This window comes from Hydra vulgaris, chromosome 01 (assembly GCF_038396675.1).
Source record: "Hydra vulgaris chromosome 01, alternate assembly HydraT2T_AEP".
In the NCBI taxonomy this organism is placed as follows: Eukaryota; Metazoa; Cnidaria; class Hydrozoa; order Anthoathecata; family Hydridae; genus Hydra; species Hydra vulgaris.
In genome coordinates, this window is record NC_088920.1 from 51,793,530 (window position 1) to 51,817,134 (window position 23,605).

Sequence of the window (23,605 nt, forward strand, 5' to 3'; positions counted from 1 at the left end):
TGATAAACAAATATTTTTTTAAAAAATTAGTTAACTATATAACAAAAAAAAAATTTTTTAAGTTATAAAAACCGACTGCATTATTACTATGTTTTATATAGTGGTCTATTTTTCTCTAAAGGGCCATCCATAAATGATTACAGTAAATAGAGGGAAGATGGGGTCGAAAATCCTATTAACTCAACATCTCGAATTGAATACCGACTAAATATATTTTCGGTCAAAACAGAATTATCCACTTAGTTCTATTTGTTCGCAAACTACATACAAATCGCTGACCTGGATAAATTATAATATCTTATTATACAAATTTTTTGTTTTGTTTTTAATTAAAAAAAATTTAAAAATAAATGTTATTGGTAAATTTATTTGTTTGATTATATATAATTATAAGTATATATTTGTATTATTTAATATATAAAAAAAATTTAAAAATATATTTGTAGTCATGATTTTGTATACTTTTTGTTTTACTTGAAGTTTATTGATTAGTTCAAATTCGAAGGTGTCAATTTGTCAAAAAATATAAATAAAAGTTCTAATGATTTTATTGAAAAAGTATATATCTATGAGCTTTCTAAACTTCCTCAAGAAATGAAGGAGCAGAAGGAGTCTATTTCTTTAACAAATTGCTGCTTAAAAAGTGACAAGCCCGAAACAATATCGATTACTACAGATTACAAAGATGCATACGTAGTTGAAGAAACAAGTCTTATAATCAACGGAGCTTCTATTTTTCAAGGACCAACCGTTAATATTGATATTGAATTTCAAGATTTAACTTATGAAGTAAAAATAAAAAAACACGGTGAGTTGTTTTGTTATATAATTAAAGAAATTATTTTCTTTAAAATCTTATAAAAAGGTTTCCACTTTTTTTTATTGAAAGTCTTGAGAAAAAAGAAAACCACAAAAGTTCGGGCTTTAATTTGTACATCTTTTTTAAGCAGGTGTATAACTAACATTATAATGAGGATTCTTTATTGTTATTTGAGAATGATTTAAATATTAGCCATTCCATAGGATTTTTTTTGTCAACATATTTATATACGATTAACATAGTTGTATAAAGCTTAAAAAGACTTAAAAAATGAGGGGTCTTTCAACTTCAGAAGTTAAGTGAATCTGAAGTTATTGCTTTTTTTGCGCTGGAAAAACTAATGATTTTTTGACAAAACGCCTTGTACTTAAGTATGTAAAATTTGCTGTGAAATGGCACCAAAATCAAATAAAAAAGCATCACAAATCAAGCACAAAAATCAAAAAAACAAAATGCAAAGTAAAAAAAACATAATATATATAATTTCTAAACAGAGTTCCTAAGTACCATTTCTTCAAGAAAACATAAATAAATACTTAGTTTAAGTAGAGGAAAGTCTATACTTTTTTTTTCCCAGAAAACTATTTTAAAAAAAATGTTTTTTTTTAAACACTGAGAACTAAGAAATTAAGTATAAAGGTTATATATTATGTAATTAAATAAATGTTAAAAAGGCTCCACATTTCATTAGATTCCTTATCCTTTTTTAAATCTATATGGTAGTTTTCAAACAAATTTGATTTATCCAGTCGGAATCATGTGACTATATCGAGAAATCATAAGTAACCATATTGAATTGGGGGAAAACAAACTATTCTTTCTTATATGCAAAGTTAAGGAAACATTTCTTAACTACAACTTTTTGTCCTACAATTACTTTAAAAGTTAATCAGCTAGTAGATGTCTGCAAAATATAAGTCTTTTAGGTGATTTTACTTTACTTTTACATACTTTTAGATCTCTGTTTAAATAAAATGATGCCTTACTTTGCTGTCTACATATTATTGTTGTTATTTTAGGGTATAAAAAGTACTGATATTTTGATATTTATTTACCAGTACTAAATTAAGACGCAAAGTAAAAGTAACCACCAGTAATAAAGTGTGCCAAACAAACATAAACATTACCAGATTTTTGGAAACCATTGCTTACAACATGCACTACTATCTTCAGCATGATTTATCGTATTCAACCACTTTCTTTTAAATACTTCATCTATAGAAAGACTTTAAGTTTTTATTTTATTTTGTTAGTGCAACCAATTGTGCAACATCTTTTTAGGATTAATAAAAAAAATAACTCAACAAACTGCAATTGATTTTTTAGTTTGTTTTCCCCCAATTCAAGATGGTTAATTTTAAAACAATACTTTTAATACAGAGTGACGTCACGCCAACTGGATGGATGTGTTTTGGTACTTAGGAATCCTTACCTTCAAAAACTTCTTTTGAAAAAACGTTCCTGCTGCAAGTTTTTTTTATCAATGTGGTCTTAAGACAAATAATATATAAGAGAAGCGATTAAAACTTAGTACTTTCTGTATACAGTTAGAGAGAGGTTCAGTTAAATAACTGGTGCAAAAAACCTCAAGATTCTAGCTTAATTATAAAAATTATCAGAACAATTGAATTATAAATCAAGTAGATAGAGAGTAAAATTAAATAAATTCAACATATTTTTGAGGGGAATAATTGGTCCGAATTATCTGTATACCCTATTCATTTATTAATACACTTATGTTTTCACTGTAGGTGTATTGCATATATATATATATATATATATATATATATATATATATATATATATATATATATATATATATATATATATATATATATATATATATATATATATAATTTTATTTTTTAGAAAAAAAAACAATTCTTAAGAATCTAAATGGTGCGTTTAAGAGTGGTGAGCTTGTTGCTGTGTTAGGACCTTCAGGTAATTTTTATACTTATCTAACTATAATTAATTTTTTATAGCAAATAAGCAAATAAAATTATTAAAAATACTATTTGTTTATTACATTTTAAAGTAAAAGTAATTTAAATATAATAAAGGTGCTGGAAAGTCTTCATTGCTAAATATACTTGCAGGCTACAGGTAAATTCTTTTTTCTATAGTAGTATATTACATATCATACAACATAATTTAACATAGTGATATATATAATAATAGTTGTACTATGGTAATAGTTGTACCACAGTTATAAAATGATAATAGTTGTGCTATATATGGCATAATTTTATGACATGTGATAATGTTATAAACAAATTAAATATTGATTATAAATTACGTTAAATTGTGAGTTTGTCAAAAAATGGATATGTAATTGGAATAGTTATAAATCTATAATTATAAATACTATTATACTTTTAAATTATGTTGGTCTATAAAATAAATTTTGAATAATAGTTTTATCTTAATAAATGACAAAATTATGACAATAAATTTTAGCTCAAATGATGGTGGTGTTATTGGAGGGAAAATCCTTGTCAATGGAATCGAACGTAACTTGAGAAGATTTCGAAAGCTTTCTTGTTATATTATGCAAGATGATGTTTTAATGCCAAATTTAACTGTTATAGAATCTATGATGGTAACTTTTGTCTTATGGTGTTCTAATAACAGTAATGTTATTTTTTAAGAAATGATGTGAATAAAGAATGATAGAATCCATTTTATTACTTACATTTTTTATTTATTTTATTGTTTTGGTTGGTATTGTTTTTGTAGTCATGTTTCATCATGGGTGTCTAGTTTATTGTCTTAAATTTTGAACAAATATTTTTAAATCTCTGTATTGATGTTTGTTTTATAATATGGTTTTATTTTTCTGAATCTCTCACTATTTTAAAATTGTTTATTTAAAATAATTGCCTCATTGTTCCAAATTTTTATATTGGGTTTCTAATGATACTGTATTCTATTTTGAAATTTATTGAATATGTTTATAATTTTATACTTAGTAATAAATAATGTGAAATATAATGATTAAGTGTCAAGTAAATATTTATAAACTGAAATTTTAACTAGGTGTCAGCAAATCTTCATTTAAAGTCTATATTAGGATATAAAGAGAAAAGACGAGTTGTGAGTTTTTTTTTTTTTTTTTATTAGAATATTAAAATATATTTATTAATTTATTGTTTTATTGGGATATTTAATTCTATTTTATATTTTATAATTGACTTATAATATTTTAATATATAGTTCAGGCAAATCTGCTTTAAAATGATAAAAAGTTACTTGAAGTTTTTAATTATCTTCAAAGGTTGAGGATATTCTGTCAATTTTCGGTTTATCACATATTTGCAATACCTACATGAGTGAAATATCTGGTGGTCAGCGAAAAAGATTAGCAATTGCTTTGGAGCTTGTCAACAATCCTCCTGTGATCTTTTTAGATGAGCCTACCAGGTAAAAAAATCTTTTTTTTCTTTATAAACATATATTTTTATATGTATATATATTTATATTTATATTTTTATGTATATATATATATATATATATATATATATATATATATATATATATATATATATATATATATATATATATGTATATATATATATATGTATATATATATATATGTATATATATATATATATATATATATATATATATATATATATATATGTATATATATATATATATATATGTATATATATATATATATATATATATATATATATATATATATATATATATAAATCAAGCCTTGTTTTAAAGCGTAAACTGGCGTGCCATATATGTACACCGTAAGCCTTTTTTTTTTGTTTTTTGATATTTAAACAAGCAGTAAGATAAAAGAAGTAATTAACGTTATAAAAACCACTTGGGCAATTCCATGTGAAAGCATCCAATATTTTTTATAAAATGCAACCCAAAGTCTCAGATTTTGCTGATTTTTACACCATTGAAAGATTTTTATAAATTATGAACATTTCCAAAATTTTATCATCTAATTTCAAATGATTTCAAAGATGACTCTTCAAACTTTGCCTTGAACCAACCAAGATCTACCATTTTGAAAGATGGTTTTGGTCATTGTTTCTGTTCTGTGTGTAATGGAAAGCTGAAAATGTGTACACTTGCATATTTTGAGGCAAGGAATCCAATAAAATAACTTATAATATTTAAAAATCAACAAAACACCTGTAATTTTGACCTTTATCGCAATTTTACTGGGGCGAGTTTAGTTACAAAAATACTGATGAAGCTTTTTTATTTCAGATGTTGTCCTGAATAGTTTAGTTAGAGTTATTACATAGAATTGGAGAGTGGTCTTTTCTTAAACAGAAAAAAAAACATGGTCAAGTTTACTTAAACTTGTTTCTTAAAAACAGGAATTATGAAAAATGAAAGGAAAAAAAAGGTAGTACTCTAAAGTGCATACAGTTACATAGCAGTTGATGTTCTGCATACAATACACAGCAAAATGTAAGAAACAAAAAAAAATCCCCCTCACCTGTTTGTTAAAACTACCTACCCCCCCCCCCTCTTTCTTTTCTTATCTCCCATTTATTAAATTTGGTAAAAACTTCTATCTATCCTTTTATTCCCATCTTACATTGTGTTAAACAATTGAGAGTAACATTAATAAAACTGAAAGAGCTTTAATCATATCAAAATGTTCCTTTACTTGTTGCTGACTTTCTTTTTCTGTTTTCTTAGTAACTTTATAAATTCCGATCCTAAATTTCAAATATTGATCAAAATTTTAATGTGGGTGAGTTAAATTAGAAAATGCAGATGTATTTCTATACTCTTTTTTTAAGTTTGTCTTGAATAGTTTAGTTAAAATTATATGATTTGGATTGTGGTTTTTCCTAAAGCTGTGGTTATTGTTTTAACGCCGAATCCCAAAGTAAAATGGCTATTCTTCCAACATACATGCGCAGTATTCATGTGCATGTTTGCTAATCGAATTTTTTAGCAAAAATAAGGTTATATTTGCTTTTTTTAAAAAGTCATTATTTTAACACACATACAAATAAGATTATCATAATATAACTTTTATTTATACACAAAAAATGTTTATATACTTTAATTCTTTGTGTTATCAGTATATTGATGTAGTGCAATGGATGTTAAAATCTTTTTGTGTGACGCGACTGTCAGGGTTGTGGGTTCGAATCCTTATTGCGGAGGTTTTTTAATTTTAATGTTTTATTTTTCGTAGTTTAGTGTTTTTTTAACTATTGTTGTTGCTTATTTATAGTTATGTTTATTATTTATTTTCATCTTTCAAAGTTTCATAGAATAAGTGCATCAATGCATTAATAAATTGAATGATTTAGATGTAGTTACAGTGGAGTATACTGACTTAAATAGGGATAGGCACTGTGGAGTGTAAATACATTGACATACTTAAATAGGCATAGGTGCAGTACCGTGTACATGCATCGGCTGACTTAAATAGGGATAGGCGCAGTGGAGTGTACATACATCTACTGAGGGTTAAGGTTTGGGCAGGTATTCTTTAAAACAAAAGAAAAGTATTTTAATATTATTTAAATTGAGTTTATAAATTAATTTGTATAAAATATTATAAAGTTAAACAAGAATTTTAAGTGAAATTGTCAAAATTAAGAATAACTTATGTTTAAGTTTGCGCGTACAACTAAGAAAAAATTAGTTGTAGGCGCATGTATGTCAGAAGAATAGCCATTTTACTTTAGGATCCTGTGTCAGAACAATAACCACAGCCTTTTCCTAAAACAGAAATAAAAAACATTGTTAAATATATCTCATTAGTAGATAAATTTAATGAGCAAATTTAGAATCACAATCTGACTTTTTTATTTAATGTTTCTAAGAATTTTATTAAATTTATTAATTACTAAATTAGTTGTTATGAATAATAACACTACCTGACATTTTTTCACTTTTCACATTATATTTTCTGAGCTCAATCGGGGACAAGGAATCAGTAAACTGTTGGCTTTTCAAAAGTTTTTGAGTGTCTGGTCCAATTAATACTCCTTCCTAAACTTTTGCAAGTGACAGTTTTGGAAAGGTCTCCTTTATGATTTTCATCTGTTTGCTGTCAAAGTGTAATGCCTTAACAAGGTTCTTAAACAGGCCAAGCTTTATGTGCAATGGAGTTATAATAACTTTGTCAGACTGAACAAGTGGCTCATAGCAAACATTGTGAACACCAAGGGTTGCATTGCCTCTTGCTGGCTACTCATTCCTGATGTAATGCTCATGTTTAGCGCGGTTATCCCACAAATATATGAAGCATGTGTATTTCACATAACCTCCTTGCATACCTGTCAGCAGACCTACAACTTTCAGATCTAAGCAAACTCTCCACTGAAATGTGTCATAATGTACAAGCTGCAAATGAGATTTCATAGTTTCATAAGATTCTTTTGCTGTAATTGAGTAAGCAATCGGGATGGCTGGATATGCGTTCTCATTATACAAATGCGTTCTCATTATGCAAAAGGACCGCCTTTACACTTCTTGTGTTGCCATCAATGAACAACCACCAGTCATTCTCCACTTGTGTATAGATACCCATCTTCATCAACAAACCAAGAATATCACAAAAAAATACAAAGTTATTGTCTTCACTTCTCTTAAAAAATGGCACGTAAGCTGCGTCTCTTGTCTTATAAACAGACGTTCTCGTTTCCTTAGCAAGGACACCGAATTCTTTTAGCATTGAACTAGTCAAACTCTCATCCTGTTTGGACAGGCCAAGTCTTCTAACAAACAAGTCCAGCTGTCTCTGGCTGATAGACTTCGGCTTCGACTTAAGGCACCCAATCATCTTCATCGTTCTTCTTCATTTTCAGCACATCATTATCACTCAAAACAACATTGAGAATATCAGAAGAAAACACAGGAGGCTCCTCTCCCTCATCATATGCTCTCGGTCTTATCGCTGATGGTAAGTCAGGGTTAATTATGCTGTTAGCTGTCCTTCTGGTAAATTTCGCCGTGTATGTCAAACAGAAATAGCAATCAGTTACATGATCTTTTTGGTTGCACCACGACATAAGTGTGGAAAAAGGCATTCTCTTCAATTTACCCTTAAACCACAGGGGCATGTTAGACAGATCTTATGGGGGGCAAAAATCTTGTCCTCATCCCCTAGTTTCATCTTGAAATAAGCATAATACAGGGTCTTAACTCGAGGTGTAATTGAACGCTCATCTCCTTTAAACATAAACCTCCCGCAAATGTAAAAGAACTTGTTAGAATTGTTATAGCACTTCCGTCTCTGAGACATTCTAAATAATCTGAATTAGTAAAATTAGTTATAAAATAGTAAGAATTATAATTCATCAAAACTGAAACTTAACATTTGCTCACATGAATTAAACGGTGGATGAAGAATTAGATAAAATCGCCAAAAATAAATTGGTTCATTACAACAGTTAGAATTATCATCATTTTCACAAATTTGTTCTTCAGCTCAAGTAATAATAATGTTAAGTGATAATACATGATAATTACTTTAATATCAAGTTAAATAAATATATATTTCCTATACATTCATTAGAGTAAAAGCATCATAGAAATTATAACCATCGACTTCTCTTTGTATAAAGTATATGAAAAATGGAGAAATTTCCATTTTACAAAAAAATGGTTTAACCTTGACTATCAAAACTATACTTTTTCTTTCATCATTCATTAAGTACTAAATATTTTCGTTACAGTTTCTCTTGTATAAAATTTCATGTCTGGTAGTGTAAATAGGAATAGCATTAGGCAAGGGACTTCCAGTTAGGCAATGTACTGCAATAATGGTAAATGTTATTGGTAATTCAGGAGGGGATCTTTCTAATTTTGTGCTATCTTTTTCAATTGCATTTAGAGTTGTAGAGGAAGTTGTAAATAAAGGAAGAGAAATGATTATAAAACATACTGGTAACACAATCAAACAAAATTTAGCCTAATGAACTTGTTAAGCTCTTTCAATAGACAAATCAAGTTTTTGTTCACATGTAATATATGAGGGGAGATAGGAAAGTAAAGGGGGAGGGGGAGGAAGGGAGTATTAATAAACAGGAAGGTAGGAATTTTTATTTTTATTTCTATAAGTGAGTCCATATTTTCTAATTTTTATGACCTGAATGGTCTCAGAAATTAGAAAATAATAAATAAAAATTATTTTTTGTTTTTAGTTTTGAGATACAGTTTCTTTGTTCACAAAAAGTAAAATCATGGGTGCGGATTCCCAAAAGGACTCCACCTATGTATCTATTTTTTTCTGATCTCTGGTGTCCAGAAGCTATAAACATTTTGGTTGACTTATGATCTGCAAAATGAAAAAAATTCATAAGATTTAATATCTTGGAAGTTATTGTTTTTAAGCCTGGAGTCATTACTGGCATTATACCTAAAAACTGCGGGTTCAAAAACTAAGTTTTTTTCCCATAAGTAGTCCATAAGCTTTTTTTATATTTTTAGAGCTCCTGGATACTATAAACTAGGAAGTAATCTTTTTGTGACTTTCAAACCAGTCTTGAGAGAGGGTATTGATAAGCTCAGGTGGGTGGGAAAATTTTTTGAAAATTATTAAACATTAACTGCTCTGTATTAAGCACTTAAGAGTACCAACTTTTTTTTCCTTTCATTTTTCATAATTCCTGTTTTTAAGAAACAAGTTTAAGTAAATTTGACAATGTTTTTTTTTTCTGTTTAAGAAAAGATCTCTCTAATTCTATGTAATAACTCTAAACTATTAATAACTATTAATAACTAAACTATTAATCTAAAAAAAATTAAGAAATCAAACTACATCAGCATTTGTGTAACTAAACTCGCCCCAGTAAAATTGTGACAAAGGTTAAAATTACAGGTGTTTTTTTTATTTTTAAAAATAAGTTGTTTTATTAGATTCCTTGTCTCAAAATATGTAAGTGTACACATTTTCAGCACACAGATCAGAAACAATGACCAAAACCATTTTTCAAAATGGCAGATTTTTGTTGGTTTAAAGCAAAGTTTGAAGAGTCATATCTTTAAAACCATTTGAAATTGGATGATAAAATTTTGGAAATGTTCATAACTTATAAAAATCTTTCAGTGGTGTAAAAATCAGTAAAATCTAAAGACTTAGGGTTGAGTTTTATAAAAAAATTGGATGCTTTCACATGGAATTGCCCATTGTTAACTAATTAATATTAGCAGTTTTTAAAATGATTTTAAGAGCTGAGATAAAAAAAAATGATTTTAAGAACAGAGATAAATGTGCTAGTATTTTTCTTTAACGTTGTTAACTTTAAAGATTTAAATTTTTTTTTTTAATTATTTGTAATTGTGGTACATAACTTTTTCTGCCATTTGTGAAATGATTGCAATGAATAAATTTATTTTTAATAATGAATAAATATATTTTTAAATTTCAAGTTATCAACTGCGCATTTGCGCTTTTTTTTTCTATTTTTTTATTTTTTTTTTTAATCAAGTATTAATACAAAACATATTTTTAAAAATGTTTTCAAAGAAACATTTTTCGTAAAATTTCATTTTATGTAACATAAATAGTTGTTATTTATATATTTCACAAAACAATTTTTTTTTAGTACTAAATATTCAGTTTAAATTTTCTAAATATTTTACTAAAATTGTTTTGATATTTATGGTATCAAACTTCCTTTTAAAATTGAATGAAAATTTGTGCGCGTGAGAGTTATTTTAAACTATTAACATCAGCGATAATTTGAATTTTGAATGTTTAAAAATGCATTGGTTTTGTTTAAAATTATTGTTGTAAAAGGAATACAAATTCATTCATTTTTAAGGATTATTTTTGTTATGTATAAAATTCAGTCATGAAGAACTATTACTGAGATAAAAATTTGAACTAAAAAAAAATAAAATTTTTGGTTTTTGAAAATCAATTCAATGTGCTAGCTGGTTGAATTGACTGCTCACCTTCAAATTCTTATTTTCCATGCTGTATACATATTAAATGGAATAGATTGATAAGTTAACCTACAATGCTTCATTAAATCTTTTTGAAAAAAACAACTGAAAACTGACACTAAAAAACAAAACAAAAAACAGAATGCATTACAAAACATTATAAGTAATTAAATACTTTAGCACTCGTTGTAAAAACAATTTTTTTTTTCAATAGGCAATAAGGCAATAATACAGTAGTTTTAATTTATGACCAAATTAGTTTTTATAATATTTGTAATAATCATCACAATTACAATTATTTTGTTCAGTTAATTCATATTACAGAACTGTTTAAACAGTTATTTTTTTCATAAATTTTTTTATAAAATTGTTATTTTTAGTGGTTTGGACAGTTCATCAGCATTCCAATGTATCAGCTTGTTAAAATCTCTTGCTCAAGGTGGAAGGACAGTGATCTGCACAATTCATCAACCCAGTGCAAAACTTTTTGAAATGTTTGATAAGGTAATTATAAGTTATTATATGATTAGTTGTAACATAAAACATCACTAATAATGTTATACTAAAAATCTTGAGTTGGGGGTAGGCAACATACATTGTAGTACATAATATGTACACAGTGCAATCAAATCAAATGTATTCTGAAATAGATTTTACATTTCATGGAATCTTTACATATAGTAAAAATAATAACTTTAAGTAAACACCATAATAAAAAACTAAAACACCAAACTAAAAAAAAAAAAAAAATATACAATATACAAACTTTACAATATACAATACTTAACAAACTTTATGGAATAATATTTAAGTAAGAAGTATATATAATGATTATTTGAGTAGATACAATATATAAACTGCTATTAAGCAAAAAAAGATTATTTTTCGTTATTTAAAAAACTGTTATGCTAAACTTTGAAAGGCTTAGTTGATCATTTCAAAAAAAAAATTTTTAATCTTTCATAACAAGACTCAATAGCATAGAAAAATAATATGATAACAGAATGTTGATTTTAAACTTTGCCTGCTTTTTCTTGTTATATTATTGTTATTGTTATTATAAAAGTTTTTAAAATAATTGAGGAAAGTACTTTTTTTTTAGAAACTAAGTAATTAATTTTAAATTTGAATTCATTTTAAATGAAGTTGAATTATACAAAATTTAATGCTTTTACAAATAATCTTTTATATATATATATATATTTTTTATTTATATATATATATTTTTTATTTATTAAGTGTAATAATTAAAATAACTGTTTTTAAAATGGTCCTATATATTTTTTAGATTATATCGTAGTTCAAACATCGTAAGAAATTATAAACAGTATTTAATTAAGTGGAATAAAAAGTGAATGAGATATAATTGTAGTTTTTATATATAACCTTAAGTGAAAATAACAACATATATTAGACCTCTATTTTGGTATCCATGTAGAAAAGCTGATATAACAATATAAGAAAGTATTCAACACAGCATAACAAGAATGATTCCTATTTTTTAAAATTAAAGATATGAAGAAGGGCTGAAAATATTTAGAGTTAACAGCATTTAAAAAAAGGCAATAAGAGGAGATTTGATTCAGTTATTCAAAATTTTTAATGATATAAATGTGTTTGATTGTATAATAGATCAGTTTGTAAAACAAAAATATATTACGAATGGGCAGCAAAGTATTAAAATGGTTTACCTAATAAAATTCGTTTTTAACAATTAAATTCAAAAAATAAAGTTAGATTTTTAAAATATGACCTGGATGATATATTGTTATTTTTAGAATTCTTTTTTTGTATTGATTTTTAATTATTTATTTAAAACTTTATTTACATTAGTCAGACTAGATTAAAAAAAAAAAAAATCAAAGAACATTTTGAACTTTCCTTTAAGAAAAACGAAATCTCACTAAAACTTATAAAGTTTTTTGTTAATATCTCAATAAGTTATTAGTTTTGGAAAGTTTAAATAACTCCAAACTTATTTTCTAAAGTTTGTTTAAGATATGAACACAACTTGTATAGGCACTTGAGGATAAATAGTAAATTAATAATTGAATAGAATGATAATGGTATGAGTACTCGGTGTAATTAAGGCGATTCACAAATTATTCAAGTTCTTTTATTTGGAATTACCTGCATATTATGTCCAAACAAGAGCTTTAAATGGAACAATTTTTTTTTACTTCAGGTTTTTTAATATTTAAAGAAACTTTTCTCTTTTTTTATATAATTTTCAAAAGCTTTTTACTACCTGTAATAGTGAATCTAAAGAACACCATTTTGGAGTCTTTAGATCAATTCCGCTCACCGGCGTTAACATGAATTTAGTTAAAATCTTTTCAAAAAGTTCCTTAATTTACTATTGATCCTAGTTCGAATCGGTTCTGACATATATTAATTATATATAGTTGTCAAAACACAATATTTCTATCAATTTTCACAAAAAATACTAGAATTCTGACGAAGAAAGAGCTTATATTTAAGAAAAGTTGTCAATAAACGATCAGAACAGATTTTATTATTAAACTATAATATTGATTTCACCTAAAAAATGTATTTATTAAAAATCTTATTAAAATTTGGACAAGTAATTGAGATTTTAAAAAGATTTTTTTTTTTTTAAATAATCTTCGGTCTGGGTTTTTTTCCTATAAACATTTATATTTTATGATACCACAAAATTTATCATTTTAATTTTTTTCATATTTTCATAATTCGCAGACCTGATCATTTAACAAAAATATCAAGTCAACAAAATATCATACAGACGCCATAATATTTTAAAACTGCCTTAACTACACCAAGTAGCAATAAAATGATTTTTAATAACAATTGTTGATATTACCTCATGGAACCCTCATGTTATCCCCATTGTGAAAATTAGAAGCCTGATAAAGAAAAAAAAAAGAAATCAAAACTGCAATAAATTCTGAATTAGTGGATCTAGAGTTTGGTGTGGTTGCATTTGTACTAATATTTGTAAAATTATAAAGAGTCATTTTGATTCTATAAACTTTGGCCTATGAGGTAAAAGTTTCACTTATTTAAACATTCAAATTCATTTTTTTTTTCTGCAGACAAAATTTTAAAATTTGCATCATAGGTTACCTTGATGTGTAAGCTATTACACCAGGATGGCCGCTGGTCATGGAAATGTCATGGAATTTATTTGGTCATGGAAAAAGTTATGGAGTTCTCTATTTTCATTGAAAGTCATAGAATATTCATGGAGCTTTTTAAAATGATTTTTATTTTCTACTAGTGATGCTTTTAAGCTAATTACAAGCAAAAGTACTAGTATGTCTAGTCTAAAACCTTTTTTGATAAAAATAATTTTTCAGATATAATTTTGGATCTTTCTAGCAATTAGTTTTTGGTCTGCATGTTTTTTAGTGACCATGTGGCAATATTTAAGCGCAGGAAAAACACTGGATATTTTACTCTAGTCATTTATCATAAATGATATGAAGAATCGTGGAGAAGTCATGGAATTTCAAATTTGTGTGACCACCCTGCATATAGGTGGCTCTCTCAGGTCAGCTAGGTTAGTGCTGTCAGGCTTTGTGATAGCCGTGAAATGATATGCTTAATACTATCAACAAAAATTTAATTAAAAGTATTTTAGTTTCAAAAACTGCAAAATTAAATGAAAGTGTATTTTTTGTAAAAAAAAAAAACATGAAATTTTTTAATAGCCTTTAAATTTGATCAATTTGGTTATTGCTATGAGTTTGGATTATTGATTGTGGTATTAAAAAATACCTGTCTGCTTAGTAATTGGTTAAATTGGTTCCATGAAAATAATGAAAGCATAATAACTCCAAATTGCTTTTTTGAAGTTGGTAAGGTTTAATGTTTGAAGTGGCACAAAAGTGTTTGAACAGCCTTATTGAATATGTAAACCTCATTAAAAGTGAAACATTTTAAGGCATTGTGGTAAAAATAGTTAAATTTGTTAAGAATTTCCTAAAAGTTTATTTCTATCTGTTGGCTAATGATAGATAAAGTTAATTTTAAATCATAAAAATTTATGTAATTAAAACCATGCAAACCAAAATTAAAAGCAGGCAAATCAAAATAACAGAACTAAACAAAATGAAGAAAAAAAACACTCAGATAATAGAAAAATATGTAAAATAATACATTCAGACAATATACTAATTTTATGTTTATAAGAGTTGAATGTAATTTTTTAAAAACATAGTTATATGAAAAAGTTTTACACTAAAAAACTAAATGAGTTCCTGCAGAAAATGCTGCAAGCAAACATTCTATCTTGTATTCAAACCATGAATATTAAAGACCTAGATTTGGTCAAAAAGGATTTATTCAACAAACTAAAAACTAAATAAATTGCATTCAAAATATGAAATGTATTAATTTGCCAATTTGTTGAATAGACTGAAGTTTTATTTCCATGGTGTAATACTTAATTATTTTCTAAATACTTATCGAGTTAGTAACAAGTTCAATCTGTTATATATAGTATTGTATGTTTCCAAATACTCTATGCATTAGGAAACATACAATACTATAACTAACTATAACAGAAATGTTAAATACAGTAGGCTGGCTTCAAAATATTAAAAGTGATACATTCCTAGATAAAAGAATAGAAAATGTTATATGACTTTTACAAAATGCTGTTGTGACATGTGTGTATTGCCTGATATTTTGGGTGCTTGGCATAGCTCAGTTAACTACACTTTAAAATATTTAGCTTTGCATAATACCAGTTATTACAAGTTATGGCGTCAAATATTTTCTAACTCAATAAAAAATGAATGGGTTCCAGTTTTACTTCTTGTTGAACTATTATTTACTTACTGTCACTTTAGTCATGTAAAATAAGTTGATCACCTTTTTTGAATTTAAAAAAGTGAAAATGGAGACAATAAAAAGAAAATGGAAACATTAAACTGCTGAAAAAGAAACGTTTTCAAAATTTAAATAAGCTTGGAAGGAAGAGCTTCCAATGTATTTTGTATTTGTATTATGTATTTTTAAAATATTAATTGATTTTGGAGAAAGACAATAATTACTAGTTAAAATAAGTTAAATAGATTTTAAAAATCTGACTGGAGTTTAATTTATATTAGACTTGGTGGTTTTGAAATTTGTTTCAAAACCCTACTAATAATAATAAACCCTGTTAATGGCATTTCATACACTGGCATAAAAATAAAGCTAATAAGATATATTGTTTTGTTTTTTATACAGTTCTAAAATAAAAATCAGGAATGTGGCATAATACTGCAACTATCAGTTTCAATCAGGAGTAAATGCAAGGGCAGGGACAATTATTTTACCACACAATGACTGGAATGTTAGAAATATTTAAAAAGATATAGTTTCTGTAAAATAATAAAATACAAATTGATAAATAATAATGATTTATAAGCATGTTTTTTATATATATGCAGCTTTTTGAAATTTCCAATTTCAAAAAGTGTTGGTTTTTTTTTTATCTTTTCTTTATAAATTGATGTTAACACAATTTTCAAAAAGTTAAAACTAATATATTGATGTTTAAGTATCCTCATGAGACTTGATTGAATTCAAAATTATTCTATTTAAAGTAAAAAAAAAAAAACAATCAAAAAAATAATTTTTTTTTTAAGATTTATCTTCTAACAGCTGGTCATTGTATATACAATGGATCTATTCTAAACCTTTTACCGTACATGGAAACTCAAAACCTTATTTGTCCCAAGTACCACAATCCAGCAGATTTTAGTAAGTTTTGATTTAAGTGCAATCTATGCACATTTTTATTTCATTAAGTTATGTGATTTGTTAAACTTGAATTATTTTTTTGAAATTAGTAATTGAAGTTGCATCAGGTGAATATGGAGATATTTTGCCTCAGCTTGTAAAGGGATGGAAGATCCAAGAAAAGAGAGAGGAGTTAAAGCGAATGGAAAGTGAAGACTTTGGATTAAATGATAATGTTGATGCATTGCTTGCTCAACAGACTATGATGTCAATGTTACCTAGTTGTGGGTTTCGATCAAGCACAGATAGTCTTTCAAGTACTACTAGTCAGACAACACAGGTAAAGTTTGCTGTTTAAGCTAGATTACCATTTAAAATAATTTATTTCAGCAACTAAAATAAATTATTTTAAGTGGTAAAAATACTTTAAAAAGCCTTTTTTTTTTAATTTGGTTTTATTATTTTAATTCATCATATTTCTTTTTCATAGAAATTAAAAGCCTAGTAGTTTAATAAATATAAACTCTCTTGTTATGAAAAACACTTTATTAAATGATAGTAACTTTCATTGACATACGTTTCAATATTCCTAATTTCACTGGTTAGCAAAAAGAAAAAAACATTTTAAGGCAGCCCAGGAAACCCACCATGTTTTTTTTCTTTTTAAATTTATTCCCAACAAGACTGCAAGCAACTTTTAAATTGCAGTAGGGAGGGAACAATACAAGGCTGCAAGAAACTACAATTTGACTACAGCAACAGCAATTACAACAACAACAAAGAGGAATGGTAGAAAACTTAAATTGTCAGGAACATGAAATAGGGAGAGACTTCCAAAAACATTGACTATTTTTTGTTTATTTGTTTTTATTTTGAATAGTGTTGGAAACCAACATAATGTTAGACTAATTATGGATTTCAGATTAGTCTTTTTATAGGTCTATTAAGGTTTTAAGACTTATAAAAACCAAATAAGGTTATATATGATTTTATAAAACTATAAAGGCCACACAAAATGGTATTTTTTTTGGGTGGCCCCCAAACATTACTTGCTAAAAATATATCTAAAATTAATGCTTAAAAGAAAACTAAATAATAATTGGAAATTTATATAAACCAATAAAACAAAAATAAAAACAATTTATTTTAAATTAACTGTTTATCCAGTATCAGGATTGAGAGATTTTTTTATTATTTTCTTTTGCTTTTTTTTTCCTCTTTTCTTCACTTCATTTTGTTTCTTATGCTTTTTTTTAATATCTTGTTGATAGTTAAAAAAATAAACTTCAATAACAGCATGCAGTGTCTTTACAAACCTCTTTGGATCTTTTCTGTTTATTCAAACTTTTTTGAAATCACCAGGTAGCTTTTAAATGAAGAATACTGCCAGTTTTTGAAATCACCAAGTAGCTTTTAAATGAAGAATGCTGCCAGTTTTTGAAATCACCAGGTAGCTTTTAAATAAAAAATGCTGTCAGTTTTTGTAAAACATTGATGCAGTTGGTAGTTCAAGGGAAATCTTTTTAAAAATAAGTTGTGCTGTAGAGGTCAAACTTAATGTCGAAAGCACTGAGCATTTATACTAGAAAAGCTTTATTCTCCAAGGATTAGATTGTCAAGTATCATATATTAGGAAACTGATTGTTAAAATCTTCTGATTTCTGAGATATTATTTTATTTATTTAGATTTTTTTAATTTTATTTATAGAGATTTAGAAATCTGAGAAAGTGTTAGATATTAACTTTTTGCATTGATTTCTTACAGTGAGAAAAAGATGTCTGTTTCTTATAGAGTTGTGAATTATGAAAAAGGTTTCAAAAATGATTATGATTAGAAACACCATTGCACCATATAGCATGAGTACCATGTGTGAGACTTAAATTTAAAATGAAAGAATAAAAGCTTATAAGCTCGCCTAAGTCCAGTAGTTTATGTAGGAGGCGCAGTTATCAGCCAAGAAATAAAAGACATCTGCTCTAGGACTGCCATAAAGAAAGTCATAAAAAGAATCCCAGTCAGCTTTAGAGTAATAGTACTGCGATAATTAGGTGAGTCTGAAGAAGTAGTACAAGATAAAAGATTTAGATCATTACATTGTATGAACCACTTAAATTGAAACAATGAGAAACTAAGCAGTTGTTAGGGTCAGAGACAAATCAAGAAGTGAAAGTAAGTTATTAGGTTATCTGGAAAACAAGTTACAAAGTGAACTATCTGTGAAAGAGATTGAGAAAGTCAAAATTTTTTTGTTTTAGTGCCAGCAGAGTCAGTGTTTCTAGAGTCAATCCATTCAGTTTGATAAGCATTAAAGTCACCAATAATAATATTGACAGATGGATAAAGAAAAGGGGTTTGGTCATTTTGATCAGAAATAACATTGAAGTGCAGTCTTGAAAAGAAGAAGTACAATAAAGAACAAAAGTGGTTATGTAAAAAAAAGGTGGTTATATAAAGAGATGCTAAGCACATTAAAAAATGTTCAGAGGGTTCAAACCTGGTTTCGCAGCAAATAAGTGAATCAGTACATAAGTATATGCCCAGGCCAAGCATGTGACAATTGGAGTTTTTGCAGATCAAAGGATAATAACCATCAACAGATATATCCAAAAATATAACAGTCGAATCTAAATTGGGCAAATAAGTCTGGCAAATTTTGCAAGAGATAAAATTATATAAATGTTTGTACAAGAGAGATCCAAACAATTTGATGGTAATAATCGTTTTTAGGTTTTTATGTTTGATATTTTTAATCATGTTTTAGAGTATTTCAGAACATGACTCATATTATCTTATCCTGTTTGCTCAAACACCTTTTTGTTTGTTCTTTATCATTCTCCTTCTTTCTAAAACTTTTTTTTAATGTTATATCTAATCAAATTGACCTTGAACCCTTTCTCTTTATTCATCATTGTTGTTGGTGACTTAAATGCTTATCACATCGAATGGTTTGGTTCTAGTACCATGGACCCTGCTTTAATCCTGAACTGACCCTGCTGTTGTATTAAAGTTGAAAACCTTTGACTTTCTTGATTTTTTAAACAGACTTTATGATTTATTTTCCTAAAAACCCAAATCACCTATTTTTAACCTTCTTGTCTTGTCTCTGACCCCAACTTGTGCTCAGTTTCCATTTTTATCCTTGCACTCTACTGTTGATTGTAATTTTTTTAATGGTTTTTTTATGATTTATATTAATTATAAAATAAAAGAATATGAAAAAGATCTGAAAAATTATTTGTAAAAGTGGAAAAACATGATGACAAAATAATACAACATAAATATATACTGATGCAGCAGCAGTCATTTTAAAATATGTTAATTTAAAGTGAGTTTTTTGCTTCATATTTATATTTTTTAATTTAGGTGACACTAATTGTGGCCAAAAAAAATAACTTGTTTTTTTGATATTGATATAAAACTCTTTTATATCAATATCAAAAATATGTTATTTATATATAACTTTATACATATAATAAATATTTATTTAGTAAACTCACCTACATTAGTAAGTTTAAAACTAAATCACAATCCTTAGTGGTCCTTTAGCGATCCTTGTGATCCCTAGTGGTCTAAATTAGTGTAACAAATTTAATATACATCAAATATACATCTATATATACATCAATGTGTAAAGCCAAAACACAGTAACTTGAAAAAATGTTTTAATGTTTTAAACATTACAAACACAGTTTAATGCGAGAGTTACTGACTTTTAGGTCAGTAATATTTATAAAAAAAGTAGTACGTAATTTATGCCCAAGATTACAATTAATAAACAATTTTTCAAGTTACTGTGTTTTGGCTTTTCACCCGCATTATAGTTTGTTTGATGTTTTTCAGCTTTAAATGACTAGTTATTCTCATTGGCTACAACTTTAGCGTTGTGTATTTGTTAAAAAGTTATAGTTTATTCCTAATTTTTACTATATACACTTAAAAACACATCTAATCTAAGTTTAGTTGTCAGAAAATTATTTTTTTAATAATTAATCATTTTTAACAATTTTTTTTTTACAATTTTTCACTCAAAAAGCAATTAAAAACTTTTCAATGTTTTTTTACATGGAATCGAGAGTTACCTAAAATAAAATAATTAACTTTTAATAAATTACTAAAACAATATTTCCTCATAAAAAATTTCATCTTATTTTAGTTTACTGTATTAAGCAAGCGAGCAATGATATCGATTGTAAGAGATAAGATGTTTACACATTTGCGTTTGGTTTCTGTGTTAGTGGTTGCAGTTATTATTGGATTGTTGTATTTGGATATTGGTGATGATGGAAACAAAGTCCAAAACAACACTGGCTGTTTATTTTTTTCTATGCTTTTTCTACTTTTTATTGCACTTATGCCAACAGTGCTTACATGTAATTTTCTTTTCTTTTGGGTATGTAGAGTTTGGGTGGGTAAAGATCCAAGCTATAATGTTTACCTAATGTTTATATTAAAAACTTTTTTTACCATAGTTGGCACCATCTCTAGGTTTTAGTAGGCTCAAAAATATACATTTCATTTATTTTTTTGAATGTTTTAGTCCCACTTGAAAAGACAGTTTTTATTCGAGAACATTTAAACAATTGGTACAGCTTAAAATCCTACTATCTTGCCAAAACTATGTCAGATTTACCATTTCAGGTAAAGAAAAGTTTTTATATTTTGTTCTTTTTTATGCTAACAGTTATTTAGTTGTTTTTTTTTCTTTAGGTTTTCCTTCCACTGATTTATTGCTCTATAGTATACTTTATGACTGGTCAACCAAAGGATGCCACCCGCTACATTCAATATGTCTCAGTGACTATACTAACTTGTTTAGTTGCACAGTCAATTGGTCTTCTATTGGGTGCTGTTGCTCCTAATGTGCCAGTTAGTCTTTAGTATTTTTAGTTAAAACCTTTGTTGTTGTTGTTGTTGTTATTATTAATGTAAACTGTCAATACACCCCTCCCCTTCCTTTTAAGAACATTATCTGTTAAACTCCGCTGTTTTTTTTTAATGATTTTAACATAATGAAATAGGAGACTTTAATATTATACTACTTTATTGTTATCTCTTTTGTCTATGTTTTTCACTGGTGTTGCTATCTTTTCATTAAAACTTATAAGCAGGCTCTTATTTATGAATTATGAAATTATCTGGTGGAGTTATGAAAGATGTTTTGTGTGTGTAGAACAGTTCTTTTTTGAAGAATTTGTTATATTTCTTTAAATAAGTTTTAGTCAACTTCCGGTAATCTTTTTAAAAAAAATGTTTCTAAGAAAATAGAACCCATTATAAAATAGAAAACATTTTATTGTATTCATTTAAATGAAGGAAATTTATCATGTTGCTTGGTTTAATTTATTAAACATTTTTTCATTTGAATAATCAAATGAAAAAATGTTTAATAAATTAAACCAAGCAAGTATGTCAACCAAATGAAAGTTTCTTAGTTAAACTTAGTTAAAATCTGATTACTTTTCTGCAACACAAATTTATTCACACACAAGCATTATATTAGGGTAGTTGACACAGTATTTGTTTGATAGGCAATTTTCAAATGTGTTCCGCTTTCTCCTAAGAAAAAAAACATCCTCAAAAAAAAAGTTTTGTTCACACGCTCCATCATAATTTTTTTGTCAAAATATAAGTTTTCATAATTTTTTCAATATTGGAAATAATAAAAATATGAATGATAAAATATTATTCAAGATTCTTAACGACATGTTTTTTTTTTTTTTAGACGGCAGTGTTTGTGGCGCCTGTAACTGGAATACCAGTTTTACTTTTTAGTGGGTTTTTTGTTTCTTTTGACACAATACCAAAATATATGCAATGGCTTACATATATATCATTTGCTCGTTACAGTTGGGAGGGGATGATGGTTGCTATATATGGAAACAAGCGTGGTAATCTAACTTGTAACGATGATTTAAAGTGTCTTTTTCGTCAAAGTAACGATGTGTTAGATTCTTTAGATATCAATGAATCGGCGCTTAACATTAAACAAGGAAAGTTCTATTTTGACTGTGTTGTTTTATCAATGTTCTTTGTCACCCTTCGTTTGGTGACGTACATGGTTCTTAGATACAAAGTCAAATCAACAGCAAGGTAACCGAACCTAAAATGCAAATTTTGGCCAAAATTTTTTAAAAAGTCATAAATAATATTTCAGTTATGATTTATCATATAAATAATATTTCTTTGAAATTTATTATATATAAATTATATATTTTTTGAAATTAAATCAGCTTTGTAAAGGTTTTGACTTAAACAACAAACTAATCAGCCATTTGAAATGCATCAGAGTTAATTGAAAACTTCGATTGAAATATAAATTAACAATTATACTTTATCAACCATATTAATCAGTTATTTTTACTTTATAAAAATCAGTGTTGCCTAGTGGCATTTTTTTAAATTTAGTTTAAAAGACATTTGTAAACATTTTTAAATCTTTCAACTATAAAAAAAAAATGCAATTAGACAACACTAGGACTATTGAAATATATATGAAAAAAATTTTTCAACTTGTGTTTTTGTTTTGTTTTTAAAAGTGAAAGTTTTTTTATTTTAAAGTGAAAACGTCCTTTAACGGAATGTTGTTTTCCCAATATTTTATTGCCGTGTAACGTCAATAAGATAAATCTTTCTGTTGCATTATATTTTGTTAAAAATTTTTTATTAAGAATATTATAAGATAGAGTGTTTTACGTAGTATATATTTTAAAGTATTGGATATTAAATTTTTAATTTAAAAAGCCAATTTAAAAAGTGTTATAATTTGTTTTATATTTTATTATCATTACTTTATATTTCAGTATCAGTTCTGTTTTTTTGATCTGATATTATGTGTAATTTATGTAAGCTCTGTATAAAAAAAGTTTCAAATCCGTAGTTTTTAAATCGTTTACATTTCTGGTCTATATAACTTTAGGATTCACTTTAAGAAATTTGCTCAAAAATTGCTAAAATGACTTTTATTATTATTATTATTATTATTATTATAAATTTGCCGTTTAACCCTTTATTGTTCACTATGTGAAGACATTGAGTAAAAAAATATTCCTTTGGCAAAAAACATAGTTTTATATCATTAATTGCAAATCAGAAATTTTTTTTTTTGCTACCATTAGTAGTTTTCAAATGGCAAATTACCGCCATTTGGCGGTTATGAACCGTTAAGGAAAAATCAC

The 23,605-nt window shown here is 26.4% G+C and overlaps 1 protein-coding gene across 1 annotated transcript; it reads left to right on the forward strand.

Annotated features, from left to right (window-relative positions):
- The first annotated feature begins 471 nt into the window (after nt 1-471).
- LOC100201128 (ATP-binding cassette sub-family G member 4) lies at nt 472-23,315 on the forward strand. Its single transcript, XM_065788546.1, has 13 exons — nt 472-808; nt 2,690-2,764; nt 2,884-2,926; nt 3,281-3,422; nt 3,860-3,916; nt 4,098-4,243; nt 11,098-11,221; nt 16,336-16,450; nt 16,540-16,769; nt 20,584-20,800; nt 20,968-21,068; nt 21,138-21,296; nt 22,153-23,315. Exons 1-13 carry the CDS (start codon nt 595-597, stop codon nt 22,522-22,524), a joined length of 1,995 nt encoding a protein of 664 aa, XP_065644618.1. The 5' UTR covers nt 472-594; the 3' UTR covers nt 22,525-23,315.
- Nucleotides 23,316-23,605: the final 290 nt, after the last annotated feature.

Coding starts and splice junctions, on each gene's coding strand:
- LOC100201128 (XM_065788546.1), top strand. CDS start 595: ATGAAGGAGCAGAAGGAGTCTATTTCTTTAACAAATTGCTGCTTAAAA. Junction 3,423..3,859: donor CTGTTATAGAATCTATGATG/GTAACTTTTGTC, acceptor AATTTTAACTAG/GTGTCAGCAAATCTTCATTT. Junction 20,801..20,967: donor TATGCCAACAGTGCTTACAT/GTAATTTTCTTT, acceptor TGAATGTTTTAG/TCCCACTTGAAAAGACAGTT.